Source organism: Giraffa tippelskirchi, chromosome 7 (genome assembly GCF_054371585.1).
Source record: "Giraffa tippelskirchi isolate mGirTip1 chromosome 7, T2T-mGirTip1v1.2.pri, whole genome shotgun sequence".
NCBI lineage: Eukaryota > Metazoa > Chordata > Mammalia > Artiodactyla > Giraffidae > Giraffa > Giraffa tippelskirchi.
Genome location: NC_137281.1, coordinates 88506056 through 88528589, shown reverse-complemented (window position 1 = coordinate 88528589; position 22534 = coordinate 88506056). Strand labels below are relative to the sequence as shown.

Genomic DNA, 22534 nt, shown 5'->3' with positions numbered 1-22534 from the left:
TAGCCTGCCAGGCTCCTCTGTTTGTGGAATTCTCCAGGCAACAAAACTGGAGTGGGTTGCCATGCCCTCCTCCAGGGGATCTTCCCAGCCCAGGGACTGATCCAGGTCTACTGCATTGCAAGCGGATTCTTTACTGTCTGAGCCACCAGAGAAGCCAATGATGCTTAACTCAGGCTAGTGTTAAAAACCCAGTTATTTACAACTAATGGTGAAAATAACTGGGCACAGTTATTCTCAGATAACTATGTAAACAAATAAAGATAGTATTTCAGATAAACAAATGTAAGATAGTATTTCATCGGGCACCCAGGGTCAGAGAGAGCAGGGGACAAGGAATGGGTTCTGGCCCTGGTTCTGTCACCTCAAGCTTATCCTTTCTCAATATGAGATACCACATCTCTAAAATAGTTTCTGAAGGCACTGTCAGAGCACTCAATCAGTGAGACAGTGTGCTGGAACAGAGGACACAGAGATGAGCAAGAGAAATCTCTTCTCTCAAGGGTCTTTACCTAATGAAGATGAAAGGAATGGGGTTTTGAGAGCAATGATAGGGATCAGCACTGGATGCAAAAAGATTCAGGGAAAGGGGTACATCTAACACAGTCTAGTCTTAAGCAGTCACTTAGGACTTCCCAGGGACATCCACAGCTAAGCTCAGACCAGCAACTCAATAGGATCTAAGGAAGTGAGTAAGGGACCAAACTGGAGAACTAAAAAAAGAAAGGGCATTTCAGACAAAAGCAATCACAGGGCAAAGCAAAGAAGAATGAAAGAACATAGCTCTTTCCAAAAGCAAGTAGTCTGAGGCAGTTGAGTTTAAGGGAGCATGTGGTAAGGTATAAGATATAGGACTAGAAAGGTAAGCAAAAGCCTGTGTTCCAAACTATCTTATTCTGAACTAAGCGGGGAGCTGCCATAAATTTTGGAAGGTAATTTCATAGTTGGGGTCTCTCCAAGGCTTAGCATCTATATTAATCAGCTCTTGGCCTAGGGGAGAAGTAGGGTTAAAATTCAGCTTGAGTTCTGCTGGCTGAACCAAGATCCTGGTGTGGAGCTGCATCAGCTGGAGAAAGGGAAGCTTTTAAGAAAGCTCACAAAGCAGCCCTCTGTTCACCACGAACCCAAGGGTCTACCTCTGCATTCGCCCAGCAGGTCATCTTTTCCAAGTCACACTAAGTAGCATATGGGCTACTAGCCCTGAATTTAGCACCAGGGAGTCAATGGAGAAGATAAAACTCTAAGTTTATGTGAAAGTCCTTTGTTGGTTGTATGATACTCCCCATGTGCAAAGTGGAGTAAAGAGAATTAATTTGAGAGTTGAGCAAGATAAAGGAGAAATTATGTTAGCCACAGACGTTTTTTGCCTACCTACAGCTTGTAGAATCCAGTTGAGACATTCAGGTCTGGCAAACTCTTCTGGGGAAACCATCTAGAGTAGACTAGCCAGAAGGCACAGTGGAAGTAGACATCATGATATGATCTGGTCTGGTCACAAACTCCAAGAAAGATCTAGCCAGGGGTTCAGAAGAGCCTCAGACAGAAACACCTGGGGAGCCGACCCTGACCTAAGCCAAATCCTTTTGATCTTGCTGGAGCATGACTTGGAGAAAACACCTGGCCCTGTAGTTCTAAGAGGCTACGTTGGGTAAAACCGTAGCAGAGGTTTTTATAAAGGTCTGTAGCATTGTGGGTGGGATACGCACGGTGATACAAACCCCACAGAGACCTGTACAAAAACTGCAGGAGCCCAAAAGACATTTCCCTGGGAAATCCATAGCCCGGCTACCCTGCCCTAGGGAACTAACACAGCAAATAGCTGTCCTTCCTTCTTCTATGACCCAGAAGGGATGCCAGAAAATTGTCCGAACCAGAAGAGGTGACACCCCAACTCCCATCCCCATCCCCCAACTGTCCCTGCCAGCTGCTACTGCTGGCCTCTCTCTCACTGCTGTTTTCTCTTGGATTTTCTCTTGGTATTTCACCCATATTTGAGGAATACAAAAAGGTGATCCTTGAAAACTATCCTTGTCTTGGTTTCTACTGTAAGAGTCATATGGAATTTCTGAACCCAGATTCCTAGAGACATTTGCCTATGTGCTTTGCTATGCAGTGTGGGAAGATGAATTTAAAGACAGGGATTTGGTTTTAGGCCATCACCAGTGGTAGCTACTCATTCTAACACTGAATATACTACAAATCCTCACCACAGGACTGATGCTTCATGCTGTCACTGTGGATATGCCACATGTTGTCTGACTTAAAGCAGCTCTGGTGTCTGTGAAGTCCTTGACTCTGGAATAGTCGTGGATCCAAGACCCATCCCCTGGGCAACACTCATCCTCTAAGACTGAGAGTTAAGTGTGTATCTAGGAAATGAGAAAAATTAAAAATAACAGAAAGCAACCATTCCAAGAACTTCACAAAATGTCCTGTACAGGAAATGTCCACCATAAGGACTGTGTGCTCTTACTTTCTCTTCAGACAGCAGCCTTCCAAAAGCAAACCCAAAAGCAATTACGATTCTGCGATTGACTAAATGAGCATGAACCAGTTGGATGAACATCAAGTGCCATCTTTCAAAGAGCCAAACCCTTAAGATCCTCCCATCTTCAAGCTGATAGGAAGAAGAAAGGCGGGAGCCCTGCTGAGGTTTTTGGAAAGCCCTCGATCTCTGTGTGAGACTGACAAACTCATCTTTGGAAAAGGGACCCGCCTCATCGTGGAACCAAGTAAGTAATTCATTTATCTGTTCTTTGAAAGGTAATCCTCCATCTCAGGGGGTGGAAATATCAGGGAATGTGAAATGGGCAATAATAGCACCAAAACTGTGTCGGGGAGGGGTTTGGGGAAGATATGAACTACCGTTGAGCTCCTCCATAGCAACTGGGAGGGGGTTGTTTTTTAAAAAAGTAGATTTGGGGGTTGTAAAAGACCCCCACACAGCTCAGGGAGACTGAAAAAGCTTCTATCCAATGCCTGAGCTTTGGGTCAGGCTGTAGAAACCACACAATCATTGGCCCAACTCCTCCAGGAGAGTCATAACTGACCAGGTACAAGGCTAGGCTGAGGCTGAGTCTGGGTGACTCTATCAAGCTGGCTCCAGATATAAAGAATTCTGATCTTTAAGCCAAACACTAGCTCTTAGGAGAGCTCAGAACTGCATCAGCTTCCTGGGCACAGAGGCTTAGGCCAGGGTAAGTAGGCTGGTGCCACTCCATTTTTCTTCAGAAAAAGGGAACCAGTTCCAGAAATCTGTTTCTAATTGTTTGCAAATGGAAGTTAGGTGACTAGCGAGGAAGAAAGTGGATGTGCCATGCTTTCTTTAAAGCCTATAGGACATGGCCAGGTGTAGCTCCCTAAGGGCTCGTGGCGTCCATCTTCCTCACTAAGGGTACGCAGGGCCACTCACTAATTAACTGTTATAAAGGAATCGATGCTAATGTTGTCAAAGGTCTGTGCTCAACTCAGAAGGCATCTTCTCGTGTCATTTAAGTGACATTTTAATTCAATTGTGTCTTGTTTAAAAAAAAAAAAAGACTGTAATCTCCAGTGGGCAGCAGCTTCCAATTAGAAAGTGAAGATTAATATTAAGCTAGAAAATGTAATAAACAACACAAAACCCCATTTCAAAGATCCTAGGGAAGTCTGGCAAGGGGGTCTCAAATTTGGTGGGATCCCCTTGTCTGCTAGAGCTGTCTGCTGGAAAAGTAACAGCACAACTTGGCCTGATGCTCTGGTGTTCAGATTGTGTTTTCTAAGGTAAAAGAAGACTACAGAGAAATGGGGTGAAAGTGTGATGGAATGGGCTCCTCTCATAGAATGGTTGGGGACAGGACTGTCCTGGGTGTATGAATTGAAGGAGGCATAGAATTGAGATCAGAGGAAGGGATGAGGAGAAGTGCAAGCTGGGCACCCCCCAACCTCACACACAAAAGGGAGAAGTGGGGCAGGGGTTTTGCATCCAGAAAAAGATGGAGAGCCAAAGTTGGCTAGCAGAGTCAGAGCAAAGAAAATCATATATATATATATATATATATATTTTTTTTTTTTTAATCATAGTAAGATTTGAAAATTCAACTAATTAAGGTTCTTGCTTTCAGACCTTGTTGGCTTTAATTTTTCTCACTAAAATAACAGTTTATCCACATTCCTGACAAAGCTAGTGACTGAGTTCCCTTATCTCCCTTTGTTCACCGAGTTCTTCCTAATGAATTAAGTTCTTCCGTTTACTGACTTACTTGAGCCAATGTTGCCCTAAGTATAGAATGCATAACATATGACTTTTGGTGGTACATAGACAGATGTTCTTTTCATTTGAATTGCACTATCTTTTCATGGTATCAGCATAGTACAACTAGGTTGTCAAACCTATGTGATTTAAAGTTTCCTCTAAATTGTATTTTAAGTTCAAATGTGAGTAAATTTTAAAAAAATTATTAAGTAAATCTTGTGACTAATGGAAAAGACCCAAAATAAAAGCCCCAAAAGAGATGTGATTAACTGAAATTTAAGAAACACTGAGGCTGGTGCCTTCCATTGTCCTTTGAGATGAAAAGATAGCAGGCATCCAGAGAAGGCATATCTTTCAGTGTAGCCCAGATCCAGAATATCTTTGCACAGGGACTTCTTTTTAGCCAACACATATTGGGTAAAGAAGCATCACTGCAAACCCAGATCCTTTATCTTCTCAGAAGCCTACTTTCTTTTGATGCTCTCTTTCCTCAGGAGCTTCTGGCAAGTTCTTACTTGCAGGGCTCCCCAGTTGCACCAAACTAACAGGTCTACACAGACCCACCATCACAGGTCCACCATAGCTTTTAACCCTCCAGATGGAAAAAACCTAGGGTTGCCACTTTACTTCATAAAACAGAACCAGAGTAAGGACAAAACAGCAAGAAATGAAGTACCACAATGTAAATATGTGCTACTGACCATGACAATGACAGGAGCTTAGAAAGGGTAGTCAGGAACATTTTCATGCCAATGGGCCACTGGATGGACTTAGAATTATATATACTATTATATGATATTCATATATCATCATCATATCAACAACCACTTTTTGAGAGCCTACTATGTATTGGGCCACTGGACTAGGCACTTTATTCATGAATGTCATTCTACTTGGTTCTCACATGATTATGCAAAAAGTAAGTACTATTACTTGCATTTTTATAGATCAGGAGAAGTTTCCCAAGATCACACAGTTTAGCAAAGTTAAGATTGGTATCATCTGTCAATTCCAAACCCTGTGCACTTAAAACACTCTGCTCTTCTAGGGACTTCAGTTGGGCTGAGGCACCTGTGGAGGTTTTTCCTGCCTGGCTCTCCCACTCAGGCTTCTAATGAGCTTCTTTCCAAGCTGCCTACAAAGTCAGAAGCAACAGTTAAGCTATTTCCCTTCCAGCTGCCACCCCCACCACAATCCTTCACCAAGGCAGAACACTCCTGGCCCCCAACCAAAACCAGTTACCCAAAGAGGCATTCTCCAGGCTAGGCCCATCCCCCACATTATACCCTTCAGGCTCAAGGGCCCCTAAACTCAGAAAGGTTCAGACAATGCTCAGAGCATCACCCTTTCCTTCAAGAAAGAGAAGTCCACAAAATCCTGGGCTCACCAGCATGTTTCTAAAATGCCAAGAGACAGATTTCCCACTCCCATCTTTAGCATTCATTCCCTCTCACTCAGGAGGAACATCTCCCAGAACAGAGCCTTGACCTGCTGTACTTTCTGCCTGGAACCATTTTCTCTCATGAACTCACCCTACCTTTCTCCCTCACCTTCTCCAGGTCTTACTCAAACGTCACATCTAGTGAGGCCTTCCTCAACCACCCCCTGTCTTCTACAGTCCTTGTTTTATTTTACCTTGCTTTATTTTTTTTAAATTTTATTTAATTTTTGGCTGCACTGGGTCTTCTTTGCTGCTTGCAGACTTTCTTTAGTTGTGGCAATCGGGGATACTCTCTAGTTGTGGTGTGTGGGCTCCTCATTGCAGAGCATGGGTTCTGCATACCTGGGCTCAGTAGTAGTGGTGCACAGGCTTAGTTGCCCTGCAGCAGGTGGAATCTTCCTGGACCAGGGATTGTACCCACATCCCCTGCATTTTCAGGCATATTCTTAACCACTGGACCACCAGGGAAGTCCACTTTGCTTTTTTTTTTTAAGCGGTATTATTCATGTTTTACAGGAGACTTTAACGGTCTATGTTAGAGACTCTATGATAACCATTACTTAAGGTAAATGTTCCAAGGGGTCACAAAGTCACAACTGAGTCACAACTGAGCGACTGAACACATACACGCATCACTTCACAGGACTGTCCTAACAAAGGACCACAATCTGGGGGGCTTAAGCCAGAAGCTCATCTTCTTGCAGTCTGGAGTCCACCTTGCTTTATTTCATATAGCCTTCATCTCCACCTGAAACTTTGAATGCTCATTTATCAGCTATCTCCCTTGTTCCATGAGGACGAGGGCTACATTGAAAGCAGTAAATAAATATTTGTTGAATGAATGAATAGACAAATGAATGAATGGATGAGAGGACAAGTCAGCAGTGGTATAAGGCAAAAGGAAACAGAAATGTAAGCAAGCTAGGCACTTCCAGAGCCAAGCCCGATCCCAGCTCGCAACCTGTGACAAGTCGCTGGCACTATATGCAGGGCACTCTTCTAGGTGCCAGGGAATCAGCATGAACGAAATAGACAGAAACCCATGCCTTGTTGGAGCTTACAGTGTACTGTAAAAGACAGACAATAAACTCACTAAATAAAATATATAATATTTTAGATGGTGATAAGCCCTGTGAAGGAAAATAAACCACAGAAGAGAAATAAAAAGCATCAATAGAAGAGGGCAGTGTGCAGTTTTTAACAAAGAAGTTATAAAAGGCTTCATTAGAAAATTGACATTTGAGCAGAGACCTGAGTGGGTGACGGAGTGAGTTGTGCAGATTTCTGAAGGATGAGCACTTCCGGGCAGGGGGAACACAAGCGCTGCCCGGGGTACGTGAAGGACAGCAAGGAAGCCTGGGTGGCTGGAGGAGAGTGAGTGACTCTCCTTGGGAGAGAGTTTGCAAATGAAGTCAGATTGATCATGTAGAAAAGATGGCTTATAAGTCACTGTAAGGACCTGTACTTTTGGATTTAAGAGGGAAGGTTAGAGAAGGGAATGGTGGCCACACCTGACCCTGGGAAGAGACCAAAGGAGACAGAAACCTGAATTCCAGTCCTCACTTTTATCCCAAACACCAAAGAAACAGGGTCCTCTCCTGTCTCAGCAACCTCTCCCTACACCTTGCCCTGGGGAGCTCTGAGCTTAGTGTAATTACATTCTCCCGCTTCAAGTAAAACTTTTTACTCTGAGTCTGACCCTAATAAGCATTCTAATACTTACACTGAACATTTACAGAATGCTTTATATATATACCCTTTCACTTAATCTTACAACCTTTCAGTACAGAAGACAGTATCCTCATTTTATAAAGGAGGCAAATGAAACTCAGTGACCTTAAGGAACTTGGCCAAGATTACACACTTAGTAAGTAAGAAACTGAGTGGAATTTGATTTCAGGTTCTCTGATTCCTTTCTACTTCACACAACTGAGAACCACTCTCCATTTTAGTGATTCTCAAAGTATGACACGCAATCCTGTATGGGCTGTAAACTGATCTGAAAAATCTGCATATTTTCTCCCTGGATTTTTGTGAGTAACATATAGCAATTTCAGACTCTGATTTTTACATATGACAGAAGCTATTTTAACTGTCATATCTAAGTGTAAGTACATCATTAAAGTTTTCTCAAATTTGAAATTCATGAATATATTATTAAAATGTTATTAAAATAGACTCTAGTTCTATTTTATACCAAGTCTGGCTGCTGCACAATGCTTGTCAGTGATAAAAAGCTCTGATTGAATAGGAAATGGAATTCTCCTGAAAGGTTCTGAGTGAGGCTCATAACCTACTAGATCTCGCCCCACGTAAGTATAGCCCAAGGGTTGAGAATCACCATTCTATTACCAAAAGGATTCCCCAGTGGCTCAGTGGTAAAGAATCCATCTGCAACGCAGGAGCCGCTGGAGACGCTGGTTCATTCTCGGGGTCAGGAAGGTCCCCTGCAGGAGGGCATGGCAACCCACTCCAGTATTCTTGCCTGGAGAATCCCATGGAGAGAGGAACTTAGCAGGCTACAGTTCATGGGGTTGCAAAGAGTTGGACACACCTGAAGCAACTTAGCACACCCTCATGTACTCTATGACCAATAGCCCACCTTTTTTGCTCCAGATTGGAAATTCTTTTTCAATCTCTCTTATTCAGAGCACAAATTTAGACTATAACATGGCAAAAGTCTAGATTTCTATTTGACACAGGAATCACCTCCTGCTTTGTCCTGAAGGGTAGCTCCCAAGACAGAAGAAGAAAGAGGTTAAGCAGATGAGACAGAAAATCTCATCCAATGACTGTCACATGACTTGGCAACTGGGGCCAGGGTTGTGGTAAGGAAAAGGCAAGGCAGTTTTTAGACTGGGTTTATCAGCTGTGCAGAATCCACTAATATTTGGCAAAGGAACCTATCTGAACGTGGAACCAAGTAAGTGACTCGGTTTTCTTCTTCTTCTTCTTCTTGTTTTGACCACTGTATCTGTCAGTTATCTTTGTTAAATATTTTCCCAATTCATCAGTCTGGGAAACACTTCTCAGGTTGTTGAAAGTCCCTCCAGCAAGTGATTTAGCAAGGGATGGTGGAGGAGCAGGAACTGAGTTTCTGAAAAAATCCAGGGTGGAATGCATTGTAGTAGTCTTCTTGGTCTGCTCTCCATCCTGGAGTGTCTTTGTGGCCTTCCCTTTACCTGACTACCCTTAGAGAACCAGCTTACTTAACACCCATGCATTCACCATTTACAGATCTGGGCCATGACCAGACCTGTATTATAGTACATCTAATAAATGTGAGGAGCGGTGGCAAGCATGTTAGTCCAAGAATTGAAAGACTGAGTTCTAATCCTTCTTTTTGACCAGCTCTGTGACTTAACTTCACAGTACTTGAGTTTCCCTCTAGCTGATTCAAATGATTTCCAAGGTGTCTTCCAGCTTAGCACACTAAGATCCTGAATATCAGCCAGACCAATTCTAAGGAACAATATATTAGTAAAAGAAAGAAAGTCCATTGATGCGAATGTCTTATGATCCAGTGGAAATTCTGAGATTTAATGAAAAGTGATGCTGAAAAAGGAGTCCAAACTCTCTCTATGTGCCCATTACTTAGCCTTTGTGTGGGCAAAGGAATTTTGACAAGTGGCAGCTGAAGCTCCTTTCAGTCCTGCCATCTATTACTCTGGTTCAATGGAATGGGAACTGGGGTCTGGAGACCTAAGAGTCAGACACAGCTCAGTCACTATCCTAACTGCTCTTTAGCTCCAGTGACTTCCTCTATAAGACAGATCTAATAATATCACCTCATGGAGCTTGTTACGATAGTGTTTGTTGAGGTAGTGTAAGCATAAGCCATCTGGAAGTAGTAAAATACTTACAGAAATGGCAGACATCTGAGAGTATTGGGATCTTTTTAAAAGACTTCCAGTCTTTTGCAGCAATGACTCTTGGTCCAGCCATCATGTCCTTCCAACTCTAACTGAGGCATAGTCCTTTCTGATTGACTTGAATCTTACAGCTATGTTTCTGCTGAAAATAGCCATTTGACATTCTCAGCAAAACCAAATTAATTCCTTTCTCTCTGTGAAAATATGATTGTGAAGCAAGATCTTGGGGTAGGAGATGACAGGTTGAGGAGATAATAACAGTAAACCCTGGGACTTCCCTAAATGCCAACACTCAGAAGATAGCACACATCAAAGAAGCTGGCAAAATGAAAGGCTTAGGTCTCAGAAACCCTTGTAGAGTTCTATGTATCCAGCTAACCTACCTGCTTCCAAACAGATGGACTAGGCAGGGAGAAAATAGGTAATGAGGTTTGGGGTCATGATGTCTGAAATGGTGTGCTGATAACACAACTCGTCTTTGGAAATGAGACTCAACTCATCATGGAACCGAGTGAGTTACGCATTTTATTGTGTGTGTATACTCCCTTGGAGTTGTGGTACAGTCCTGAATAAGCAGAGCTTCTTGAGAAGTTAGGAGGTTCTAAATGGGAAATCCATTGTCATTGCTGCTGTTGCTGTAAAGAGCCAATGTAAAATTGGAGAATAAAATCATTAGATCTCTCTTAAGAAAATATTCTATGTATACTTGGAAACTCTCTTCTGAGGATTAGTATTGATAAGTCTTCTGCAACTGCTTAAATAAAGCCCTTGGTCAGACTTCTGGCCCCTGGTCAGGGACTGGGACTAGGGAAAAGGCAAGCTCTGGATCTTTAGAGTCTTTCCACTGTTTATGAGGGAAAAGAGTCATGGTCACAGCATAAAGAGAGGGAAGGTTAGAAGAAGAAAAATATTATTAAAGAAGGAGTTACAGCAAAAGCGCCTTCTCTGCCTCAGATGCCAATAACCAATCTGCCCTTTTCTCTTTTTTTGCTGAGAACTTGCATTAAATCATCATGCCTGACTCACACTAAATTATTTCCAAGGTCCCATCCTTGTTTGGGTCTGCTGAGAACTGTTTTGTGCTCACCTCCCTTGTTGGCCCTGAATCTAAGGATTCTGTAAAAGGTCAGGAGTCTACACCAAAAGTACAAACACAGCCCCCAACTTCAGGACAATAGGGAAGTAGTGGGTTCTCCTAGGGATACTATCCATGGGCAGTCTGTTCCAGTCTTTGGAAATCCAGGGGCCATATTCAGGTAGTTTGGCTAGCTGCCAACCGTCAGTCACTGGAACCAGTGCAGAGAAAAACAGTCTCTCGGAAGCTTTCCAAAATGCCAAGGCCAATGGGGCATTGGTTAGATTCTGGTTTTACTTATTTCAGAGGCAGTAAAGAAATGGAGAAATGTACATGAATGTGAGGAGGCAATCTGACAGTCCTGAAAGGGACTGGTAGTGTCAACGCGGTCTCTGCCTCTCAGAGGGTAATATAAACTTAACAGGCGTTCTTGATTGCCTCAGGCTTCCAGAGAAATAGTGGAATTTGGTGAGTTTTCTTATCTTTGAGGAGAGGGAGACTAGAGCAATGAAAAGGAGGAAAACAGAATCACATTGTAACTGATTGCAGTCTGATTGATGTTGAGCAAATTGCATCTGAGCAAAAAGTATTGTGTTTCGTATTCCCTTTAAATCATTCCCACTTGAAATTCAGAGTCATCTGCAGTGTTAGAATCAAATCTCTGAGGCTGTGCCTTTGGGAGTCCTAAGGAAGAAGGAAAGAGATGAAACCGAAGCTTAGACCCTCTGCCGAGATGCTGACCTGTGCTCTCCAATGATATCCCAATTGCTTCTCCAGTTTTCTCTTCCTACAACGATTGAGTGTAATATGATGATATGAGGCTCAGGTAGGGGTTTTAGAATTTCAAATCAAGCCCCCAATCCTTAAAGTTTTGACAGCAAAGAATGGCCCTTCCCTTTCACCTAGCTTCAACCCTGGACTCTTGATTTTTTGGTGATAAGACAAAGTAATCTATAGGGTTTTAAGTTTTATTTCACATGATTACTCTGTCCTCTTGATGCTGGTATCTGGATCCAGAGTCAAGAGAAATTATAAAACAAAAATAAGCAATCCAAAGCAAGCTCTGGTTTCCCTGACCTGTGTCCATGACACGCAGCACCACTGGGTTCCTCTGTCAGCTACCAATTTCTTGTTCAACCCTCGGGTCCTTAGAAAATCTTTCCACGGGCTCAGGGAATTAGAAAGTAGATTTGTTGTTACTGTGAGACTCAGTCTGAGTGATGGAGGAAAAATTAGGTTTCTAATCAAAAAGCAGGATTGTGACCCAAGAGAAGGGAAATGGAATATGAGAAAAAGAGCTGTGCCTAAAACTCCCCTCAGCCTAACATTCATTACAAAAAATGTCAATATTCAGTGCCCCGTTCCTACCCCCAAGCTAGTGTGTTCTTAGAGAGTCCTTCCAATAGCCGGGTGTCAAATCTTCCATCTTGGGGGCAGCTATTGGTCTGCTGCCACCCTCTTCTGCTGCTCTGTCTCAGCCCTGTCCCCTGTCCAGTGCTCCTGGGCTGGGGATTTCATGCTCACCTCCTTACCCAGCAGTTACACTATTCTTAGCTTCAAAGGGAACTGGGACTCTGGGTGCTCAGCCCCCTGATCTCATCAAGGGCAGCTTTGTAGCTCTCTGAGCCTTGGGGTCTCTAGGCTGGAACCCGCGCTGGGGAGGCAGGACACAGATGTTCTAGCCCAGGCCCCAGTGCCGGCCCCAGGCTGGTTACCTGTGAGGCAGTGTCGCAATGTGCTCCTGGGACACCCGACAGATGTTTTTTGGAGCTGGCACCAAACTCTTCGTGGAGCCCCGTAAGTTGATTTTTTTTTTCCGTACATTTCTAGGGATAAGTTGACGCCTGGGACTAGGCTTGCCATCCAGTTTGTGGTACATGAGAAAGTATAACTAGGAGATGGAGTGGTACAGATGTGGAGTGGGGCACAGTAAAGACACTAGGCTGAGTAGTGAAGGAGCTCTGTAACTACTATGAAACTAAAAAAAAAACAAAAAAAACTTATTTCTGAAAAAAGAGCAGCCCAGAAAGCACAGAGAAATCTAGTAGGAGAATTATACTAATATGTTGGAATATCAGATGCAGGAGGGGCAGAGGCCCAAATTCTCCAGGTGGTTGCGTCATCCTTGCGCATCCCTTTGGCTAAGCTGACTACTGTGCTTATCTTTGTGCCACCTGAAAAATGTCCTGCAGCTGGAAGACTTAGGAGAGAGATGGTTAACCTGGTGAGAGTAATCAGGTAGAGCAAATTATATTTCAGTGTTCAAGTTAAAGGCCATCTTGGCAGAGATCTTTGAAATTGTGAGTGACATCTGTTATCAATGTTTCAATGCTAAGGGAACCTGTAAGGTGCTCTATAAGAATCTAAAACATAGATGATTTCTAAGTTTATAAATTAAGGAAGACTGTTCAGGGAAGGTATACACTTTTTTTTGTATGTTTACCAGCACATAACCTTAGCATTAGATGGTACTCATAAAAAGAGAAAGTCTGAAAATAACAATTGCCCAAACAAATAGCACTTTGAAACACATGCCAAAATGTTGTTATATTTGTGGACCAAGAAGAAAGACTGGAAATTCTCAAAAGACAAGCAATTACATCTTTAAGTTTTAGACTACAATGCAGTGCAAATTTTACACAACTTCAAATTTTGGTTTAGGCCTAATATAAAATAGACTGGGTTATATGTGGCAACTATATTGAATGCATTCTATTTTTAGAAAAAGGTTCAATTCAGTCATATAGGCTTTTTTTTAGTTACCATGATACCAAAGAATGAGTTAAACCCTTTACCTTCAAACAACCATTTTGAACAGTTAGACATTAATTTAGAAAGAGGATCTGAGAAAAATGTTTTTTCGAACCAACACATCATGTTCTATCTGAAATACTAACAGATTCAGAGCTCAATATCCTGAATGTATGACCTTCTTCAGACGTCTATCTTGTTGGTTATATCAAACTGTTCAAATTATTCAAGCTAGGTCTCTCCATCCCAGAGTGATTATTAACAACTGCCTTTGAATTTAGATTTTTAAATCCCAAGCAAGGCTTAATTTTCCAACTAAATCAGACTAGGATTGGATCATATTTTTAAGTAATGAAGAAAATAGGAATGTTTTGGCTTTGGGTTTTAAAGGACTAGTTTCATTTCCCTATAACTCATAGCTCCCTTGAAAATCAACCGGATTCATCTCACCAAATCAGTACTGTGAGCGAGAACTGCCACAGTTCTGAAGGGAGATGACTGAGCACAATGTGCAGTTTCCAAGCCGTTACTGTTGGGCTTATCAGTGTCGGTTATCAGCGGCTTCAGCTATGCCAGGAAACAAAACAATGAAGCTTTTCTCCTTTTAGGTTCCAGGAGAGCTCTTTGAAAAATCCCCAACACCCACCCCCCACCTCTGACTTTAAGGAAAGAAAAAGATGTATACACAGACTAGCAGATAAATGATTGTCCAAGATGAGGCATGAAAGGAGAGAAGGCCAGGAGGAGACCCAATTACTGTAACCCATATTCCATAGCTCCACTTAGAACAAAACAAGAAGAAATGGGCTTAAACTGGTTTTATGCTCCTAAGGACTTGTTAGAATGATAGTTGTTATTCTCTGATTAAAGACTCAAAAGGAACTGTAGGATATTCCCTTACAAGTGAACAAGAGTTCCTCTGAAGGCAGAGAGATGGACCACTTAACTTCAGCAGATCCCTTCCAGTCCAAAAAATGGGAATGATACCCTAAAGTGATATCAACACTAATATCTGCAGAGTGTTGGAACCACTATGGAGCCCTTTTCAGACTCTGCTTTGATCTCACTCCAAGGGTTCATGTATTTAAAATAAACCAACTACAGCACAACTTAAGCTTAGTGTCCTGTGATGACCTGGAGGAGTGGGATGGTGGGCAGGTCGGGGTAGAGAGGTTGAGAAGGAAGCTCAAGAGGGAGGGGGATATATGTATACTTATAGCTAGTTCAAATTGTTGTACAGTCTCAGAAGTTAAAGCGTCTGCCTCCAATGTGGGAGACCCAGGTTTGATCCCTGGGTTGGGAAGATCCCCTGGAAAAGGAAATGACCACCCACTCCAGTATTCTTGCCTGAAGAATCCCACGGACGGAGGAGCCTGGTAGGCTACAGTCCATGTGGTTGCAAAGAGTCGGACATGACTGAGAGACTTCACTTTCACTTTCACTTATACTCCAATTTAAAAATAAATTTAAAATAAATGAAAATGGAGGACACTCAGAAATTAAATAAATGTACTAACCCAGATAGATATTCAGCCTAACTCAACTGTCCAGAGGATTGACTAAAAAAACATAGATAATTGAAACTCAGTTGACCTAGACAGTACTTTGTATTTGTCATTGTCTATCTCTGCTCCCAGTCATATCTCTTCACAGGAGTCAAACTGCCTGCCTTTCATTTCTGCTTCCCTTTTCATTCTTTCATGGAGATGCTAACAAGTTCAGGTCACTAACAGGATGCAGGAAAGTCTGGATTGCAGTGTTTGATCCCAGGGAACCTGAGGAAAACAGCATTGTTCAACTCTCACACATGGATAATCATCTCACAAAATAAACTGATTATATTTACAGAAAATCAAGCTACTGCCAGCCCATCTGTTTTCGTCATGAAAAATGGGACAAACGTCGCTTGTTTGGTGAAGGAGTTCTACCCCAGAGATGTAACTATAAGTCTGCAATCATCCAACAAAATAATAGAATATGACCCTGCTATTGTCGTCTCACCCGGGGGGAGGTACAGTGCTGTCAAGCTTGGTCAGTACGGAGATCCCGATTCAGTGATATGTTTGGTTGAACACAACAAAAAAACCTTGCGCTCTACTGACTTTGAACCAAAGAAAAATGTTTCAGGTAAGTCCTATCTGGCCTCAAGGGCCTGGGGTTGTGGGGAAGAAAAGTTGAGGGAAAGAGAAGTTGGAGATGTAAACTCTTGACAGATCACATTCAAGATGGCGTCATGCTAAAAATAAGACTTAGGTTCAGACTTAAGGATTAGGCTTAATTCCCATCACTGAACAGGAATTAAACTCGTTGCATCTCTGAGATGGAATCTAGGATAAAATCCATCTTATTCCATCCCCATCTCTCTTCTTCACCAAACTCTGTCTCCTTCACACTAAAGACTCTAGGATTGAACGTTCATGTGGGATCTGATCTAGTGTGAGTGCCACAACCAAGGGCAGCCCAGCTTAGCTTGGTGTTCATTATCCCAGTTCTTCCTACAAATTAGAGGCATACCTGGATTTGGCTTCATGGCCTAATGGAAAAAACCTCAAGACAGGAAGCATGTTGACTGTGTCAATAGCTGTAGGACCTTAACCAAGTCACTCCTCCGGTCCTTAGTTTACTTACTTGAAGTCACTGTCAGTTCTAAAACCTGAAAGCCCTTGAGCCTCTCAGTTGTCTTTGTAACCCTGACCACTGCCATTTGTTCCAGAAACTCCAAAACCAAAGGAACCTGTACACGGCAAGCAAAGTGGAGATCGAGAGATCTGCTATGAGCCCCAAGGTTAGTTGAAGCCAAAGGGCCAACTTCAGAATTGAGGTTAAAGCAAACTCTGTCATTGTCAGATGGGGCCCCAAATCATTCTATTTCACAAGAAAACAAAAACCATACTTGAGCCCAGTTGGCTCCCTCTAAGTCTTCAAGCAGAGTCTTCCTGACTATAGGAATGGGTTTTTCCAAAGCTTGCTTTGCTGACTGTGAACAGCAGCTTCAGGTCTGTGAAGGCTGTCTGGCACCACCCTGGGCTTCAGGCCAGGAAGAATGATGGTGATGCGGGGCAGGCTGGTGTCGGTGCTGTAAGCCAACATCTGGCAGGAAATTTAGTCTCTTGCTAAGTGAGTGAACCATCTTCACTCTCGTTCATCTGCAGTGCAACCCGGGAAGGTAAACATGATGTCCCTGTCGGTGCTGGGGCTCCGAATGCTGTTTGCCAAGAGTGTTGCCGTCAATTTTCTCTTGACTGCAAAGTTATTTTTCTTTTAAGGTAAGAATTAGCTGCTTCTTATTCCTAACTCCACCCAAACTATGCTGCACGTGGAAGAAAAGAGTTTAGGGCTGATAAGAAGCATTGGGAAAGGAAAAAACACGTAGAGACATATTACGATTCAATAAGGTGGGCCTTTCTAGACACTTAACATAACACTCTGTCTCCTGTTGGCCTTTTATTTCAAGCCAGACTCAAAATTCATGTAATATAATGTAATACCAGTCAATAATCCTCACCTCCAACTGAGGAGCTAGAAAAATTGGACCTAAACAGGAAAAATCTTTTTCTTTATTGTTATTTTTGTGTATATGGCCAAAGGACCATGGGCTTTTTGAGAGACCATCTGTAAAGGCTCACTTGAAGAATATTCAGGGGAGCAGAACTTGTCTTTGCCAGACAAAGGTGATGCCAGTTTTTTATCCTTAGTCATAGGACTCGATGTGTTGACCAGCCTATCTTTGGGATGAACCTACACTCCTATTCTTAGTGAACAGCTCACTAGTAACCACTCAGGATGCATGCAAATTGAGGATGAGATGTGAATTATTTGCCTGTTACTTGCATTCCCTCTTCTGGTTATCTTGTTATTGTTGTTCAGTCACTAAGGTATGTCCAACCCTTTGCAACTCCATGGACTGCAGCACACCAGGCTTCCCTGTCCTTCACTATGTCCCGGAGTTTGCTCAAACTCATGTCTATTGAGTCAATGATGTTATCTAACCATCTCATCCTCTGCCGCCACCTTCTTCTCTTGCCCTCAATCTTTCCCAGCATCAGGGTCTTTTCCAATGAATTAGCTCTTCGCATTAGGTGGCCAAAGTATCTTAGATATGAAATTTGAACCGGAACTTAGGTTTGCCTATAAAGCTCCTTCTCCAGTGCCCCCAAACACCCCTCAGTCCCAGCTCCTGATCTAAAGACAATCCTAGACTTAGTGTGTTGGACTTCCCCAACCTAGCCTGCAAGCATCCTCAGTCATTCCCCAACAGGTGAGTGTTTTACCAGCCATCCCAAGGACACGGGCCAAATGGCTACATGAAAAGGACCTTCTGACCTCATAGGAATCAGAAGCACTAGATTTTAGTTCCAACTTTGTCACTAACTCACTACATTACCTGAGCCAGTTTGCTTCACCCTGTTGGACCTGGGTTATCACATCTGTAACACAAAGGAGTGAGGAATAACTAAAGGAGAGCAGATGGGTTTTATGATCAGTGCCAACACTGATAAACTGATAGTGACTAGCTGAACTATCACCATGTGTATAAGGGAAATGTGCCAAGATAGGTTAGTGATGTCTGCAATGGTACAACCACAGCAAGTACTGACCATCCCCATGACTGCTACGATTCCTTCCAGCACTGAAGGCCTATGATTCTATAGCTCTGACAGTTTTCCTTCATTTGCAGGCTGACTGGCATGAGAAGGCTGCATTCCCTGAAAGAAACCAAAAGTCTACAGAGGCTTTCAACATTTTGGTGATTCAAGTTGACCCGTCCCAGCCTTGCTTAAATGGCTGCTCCCCAAACGGGTTTTCCTTTAAAAGCAAGAAACCCAGCTTATCCTTCAGCCTGATAAAAGACAGAAGTCCTGGGGAGTGGGGGTTTATGGCCCCAAGTGTTTTATATGCTGCTTTATAAAGGGATAAGAGATGAAGTTATTTAGGACTGATTTTTTTTCCTATGACTGACATACTTTGAAAGTGGTGTTTTGTTCCTTTGACTTTCTTTGCCTCCAGAACTAGAAAGTGGGACCAATCCAGTTCCCAGCTCCATCCTCCAAGAGGAAAAATAGATCCTGGGGAAAGGAGAGCAGGTGTCCTTCTACCTAAATGTAAAAGCCTCTGCTCAAGCCAGCACTAGATTTGCCCAAACTAGCTTTCTCGTCCACAAAGGCACTTTCTGCTTCCCCTAGTACTTGACAAACAAAACTACACTTGACTCCCTAATACTCTCTGTGTAGGCAATGGGGTTTCTAAAGTCTCATCTAAATACTCTCAGAGCTATTAGCAGAGATCAGAGTAAAATGCAGAGGAAATGTGCTTTCTTCGATTAACTGACTTAACAAATGTGAATTATTGCAAGTTCCAGGCACTGCGCTGAGAGTGCAAAAATAAGTAAGACATGGGTCTTGCTTTCAAGCAACTCACTGTGCAAATATTTTTGGAGGAAGGGATAGGAATGAGTCCCCAGTATTTCCCTGTAAAACCAGAGTCTTCCTGACCCCTTGCCTGCCCATCTGTGCAAGGGGAATTTGAGGGCATTGGATCTTTGGTGTTGATGGTTTTCTGCCCTTCTTCTTTGTCTCCGTTGCATTTATTAAAGTGCATTGTATGTACCTTGCTTCTGGCTTTATTCATTGCAGACCACCACAGGGGGGAAGTGGGGGCGGGGGCTGTGAATTCACTGGTAGTCAGACAAAAACCAAACTGAGCTAATAGGTCACACCACAGCTTCCTGGGCCCCTAGCCCAGCCCTGGGTTTCCTGCTGTTGCTGCTGCTGCAGCTACAACAGCAGCACCCCTCCCTGCATGTGGCCACTGACCTCTGCTCGCTCACCTCGGCAAGGCCAGCTCTATTCCTGTGCAGGAACACAGGTAGCAGAGGCCTAGAAACCCAGCACAGTGGGTGCCTCAGCACCTATGTGGGGTTTCAGCTGGGGACTCATGAGGGTACAAGTGAGAGAGCAAGGCTCACCCACAACTCCCCCGCCTTTGCCATCTGCAGACTGCCACGTCAGGTCCTCACACTCCAAACCAAAGAAAGGAGGCAGCTGCATTCTGAGTCAGTGAGTTTAGGACAATCTAGATGGATAAGCCAGATCTATCCTGGGAAAAACCCCTAGAAGATTCCACACATCTTCACCTCATGGACATCAAGAATGCCTATTTCCAAAACATGTGCATCTGTTACCTTGGGCCATTCTTAGAATGTTTCTCTGAAGTTGCTAAAAACTAAAAGATCATAGACTCATTTTTCAGATGGAAAAAAGAATGCCCCCCAAAAAGTTGTGTACCTTGTCCGAAGTCATTCAGTGAAGCAGGGATATTTCTGGGAGCAGAACCAAGTTATCAGGGGTGCCAACTCCAAGTTCAAACAGTCCTGTACTTAGCATATGAATGAGCCACCCACTGGCCCACTTTGATCATCAGCAAAAGGCAACCTAGCATTTTATAGGACTATGAATTTCTTCCACCAAAAGGACCCTCCAGCTCTGCCAGGCTGTGCCCAGAGGGTTTGTGTGCAGACTTCCTGGGCGCCTGCATCACCGTGGGAGCTCTAAAGCACAGTAGTAAGTGGCAGTGTCTTCAGGCCTCACGGAGGAGATCACCAAGTGGAAGGTTTTGTGGCTCACACTACGCTGCACGGCAAATCTACCCCGAGCAAAATCTGCATCATTGGATCTAGTGTTGTCCCTGTACAGGACAAACTGGAAGACGCCATCTGGTCTTATTCGGTACCAGTATAAGTCTGGATCTGAATATGTGGTTTGGAAAGTGCAGTACAGTGTCACCCCACTGCCACTCGCCACTCTCTGCTCCGGGGGACTCTGGGTCACTTGGTTACACAGCACGCCCTTGTCTGTGAAGAGAAAAAATAGGAAACCATGAAGTGCTACGTTCTGCAGGTCCTGGGTCCAGCACAGGCCCACCCAGGGGAACTCAATGGGCAGAGGCAGGGGAAGGACACAGAGAGGAAAACTAAAGGCAGGAAATAACTGGAAAATCTAGTGTGAGTGGGAAAGAGCCCAAGGCTTGGAAAATCAGAAACAAGGAAACGGATGATAGAACAAGTGGGACATAACAGTGAGTGCACTTACAGAAAAACAAAAGGCTGAAGCCCACAGAGAGAAACATCTTCTTTTTATATCAGGGAGGAGGATATAGAATAAAACTGGGCTCCTTAAACCTCTGAGACCGTCTCTGGGGCTTCTGAAGAGGAGATGGGAGGGACGTGAGGGGAGTGGAACAGCCCTGATGGTCACGTGCCTGAATTAGCTGTAACTCTCTGAGCCACATGCTTTCAACCCAGGAAACGTCATTGTTGTTGTTTTTGTAGTCCTCAAGTCCTCTTGAACTAATCCTTTTGTAAAACACAATGAAAATGAATCAGTTTTTTTAAAAGGAAAAAAAATAGAAATTATAAGCCCAATGATCACATACTCCGATATCAAAGTGCCCTGCATGCTGCAAGCTCAGTTGCTTCAGTCATGTCCAACTTTCTGCGACCCTATGGACTGTAGTTCCCCAGGCTCCTCTGTCTGTGGGATTCTCCAGGAAAGAATACTGGAGTGGATCGCTATGCCTTCCTCCAAGGGATCTTCCTGACCCAGGGTTTGAATCCACGTCTCCTATCTCACCTACATTGCAGGCAGATTCTTTACCCACTGAGCCATCAGGGAAGCCCTAGAACTGGCTTATCCTTCATTTCCACATCCTCTGGTGACAGACTGGGTACCGGTCCAGGATCACACTTTGAGTAGCACTGTCACACAGCACGAACACAGCTGACCATAACTGTGACACTCGGTACATGGAATAAATGAATGGGGACCTTAACCTAGTATTACATCTTTGTGTAATGAGAAAAGGAAGAGGGTTGGGTAAGGTCATTTCTAAAATCTGCTCTAGGGACTTCCCTGGTGGTCCAGTGGCTATGACTCCATGCTCCCAATAGAGGAGGGGCTTGGGTTTGATCTCTGGTTCAGGGAACTAGACCCCACATGCCACAACTAAAGAACCTGCATGCTGCAATGAAGACAGAAGATTCCGCATGCTGCAACTAAGACCCAATGCAGCCAAAGAAATAAATATTTTTTAATAAATAAAATCTGCTCTAGCCCTGAATGCTAGAACTCTTATTTCTTTTGCTGTTGTTGTTGTTTATTTATTTTTATACAAGTTTTTAATGTTACACTCTGTTCACGATTATTACAAAATATTGAACTCCTCTATTTCTTTTTTCCCCCAGTTTTATTATTTTTTCAAAGTATGATAAAGTTACGAGAGACTTGGAAAATACAGAACAAAGTAACATATAGTTCCACTCTACATTACAATTATTTTCTTAAGTAGCTAAACTAAGATTTTTAGTTGGAGTTTCAGTATCAAACTCTCAAAAATGAATAGAATGAATATACAGAAAAGCAGAAGGATCGATTTCTGATGCACCAGGAGGGCTGCGATTCTGAGATCATTCTTTCACTTCCCACAGTCTGATTTCCATCTCTCCTGCAGCACACACTTGGCCCCAGCTGGAAAATTCTCCCCTGAAGCAGCGCTTCCCAGTGGGTGAGCTGCCGTGAGTAGGTTACAAGGCTGCTGAGATGGTGCTCACAATGGACACTGGGACCTGGGGTAGCTGGAGCCTCCTGGGTCAGCCCTTCCTGGCCACATTCAAGTACAAATATTATCTTCTGTATAAGCCAAGACATGACAACTGCTGGGAGGCACTGCCCGAAAAGAACAGATGACACACTTGCTCCCCCAAACCTAGGAGTGTTTCTAGAAGTGCTCTGGAGTCCCTCTGTTTCCCTGTCCCTCACCTTCAATTCATCAGGAAGGCCTGTCAGCTCCATCAAGAAGTTTGTCTCCAAGTTCCTCCACTTCTCTCCACCCCCACCTGCTCCTGCCAATACCACCCTCTCTTGTCAGGCCCGTGGCAGTAACTACCCAACTGGTCCTCTTGCCTCTAGACAATCCCTCTCCAGGTCTTCATAAAATGTAAACCTAATGATGTCAGTAGTGCCTCCTATCCTGGCCTGTGACCCACTGCACAGGGTAGGACTGCTGCTGTCTGCCAGCCTCCTCGTGTGCCCTCTCCTACACTCATCACTGCCCTTCAGCTGCTGTGGCCTTCCTTCTGCTCCTCTCCCTGCCTCCTTTTCTAGCTGCCT

At 43.6% G+C, this 22534-nt stretch overlaps 2 gene segments (V, D, J or C); both read left to right on the top strand.

Annotated features, from left to right (window-relative positions):
- Positions 1–18976, top strand: part of LOC145512631 (T cell receptor delta constant-like) — a 488648-nt gene extending 469672 nt beyond the window's left edge. Inside the window, 5 exon segments of the C gene segment in view lie at positions 2662–2729; positions 15219–15497; positions 16084–16155; positions 16523–16636; positions 18049–18976. Of these exon segments, the coding sequence occupies positions 2662–2729; positions 15219–15497; positions 16084–16155; positions 16523–16635 (532 nt within the window).
- LOC145512638 (T cell receptor alpha chain MC.7.G5-like) overlaps positions 1–22534 on the top strand; it is a 331485-nt gene that overhangs the window by 226150 nt on the left and 82801 nt on the right.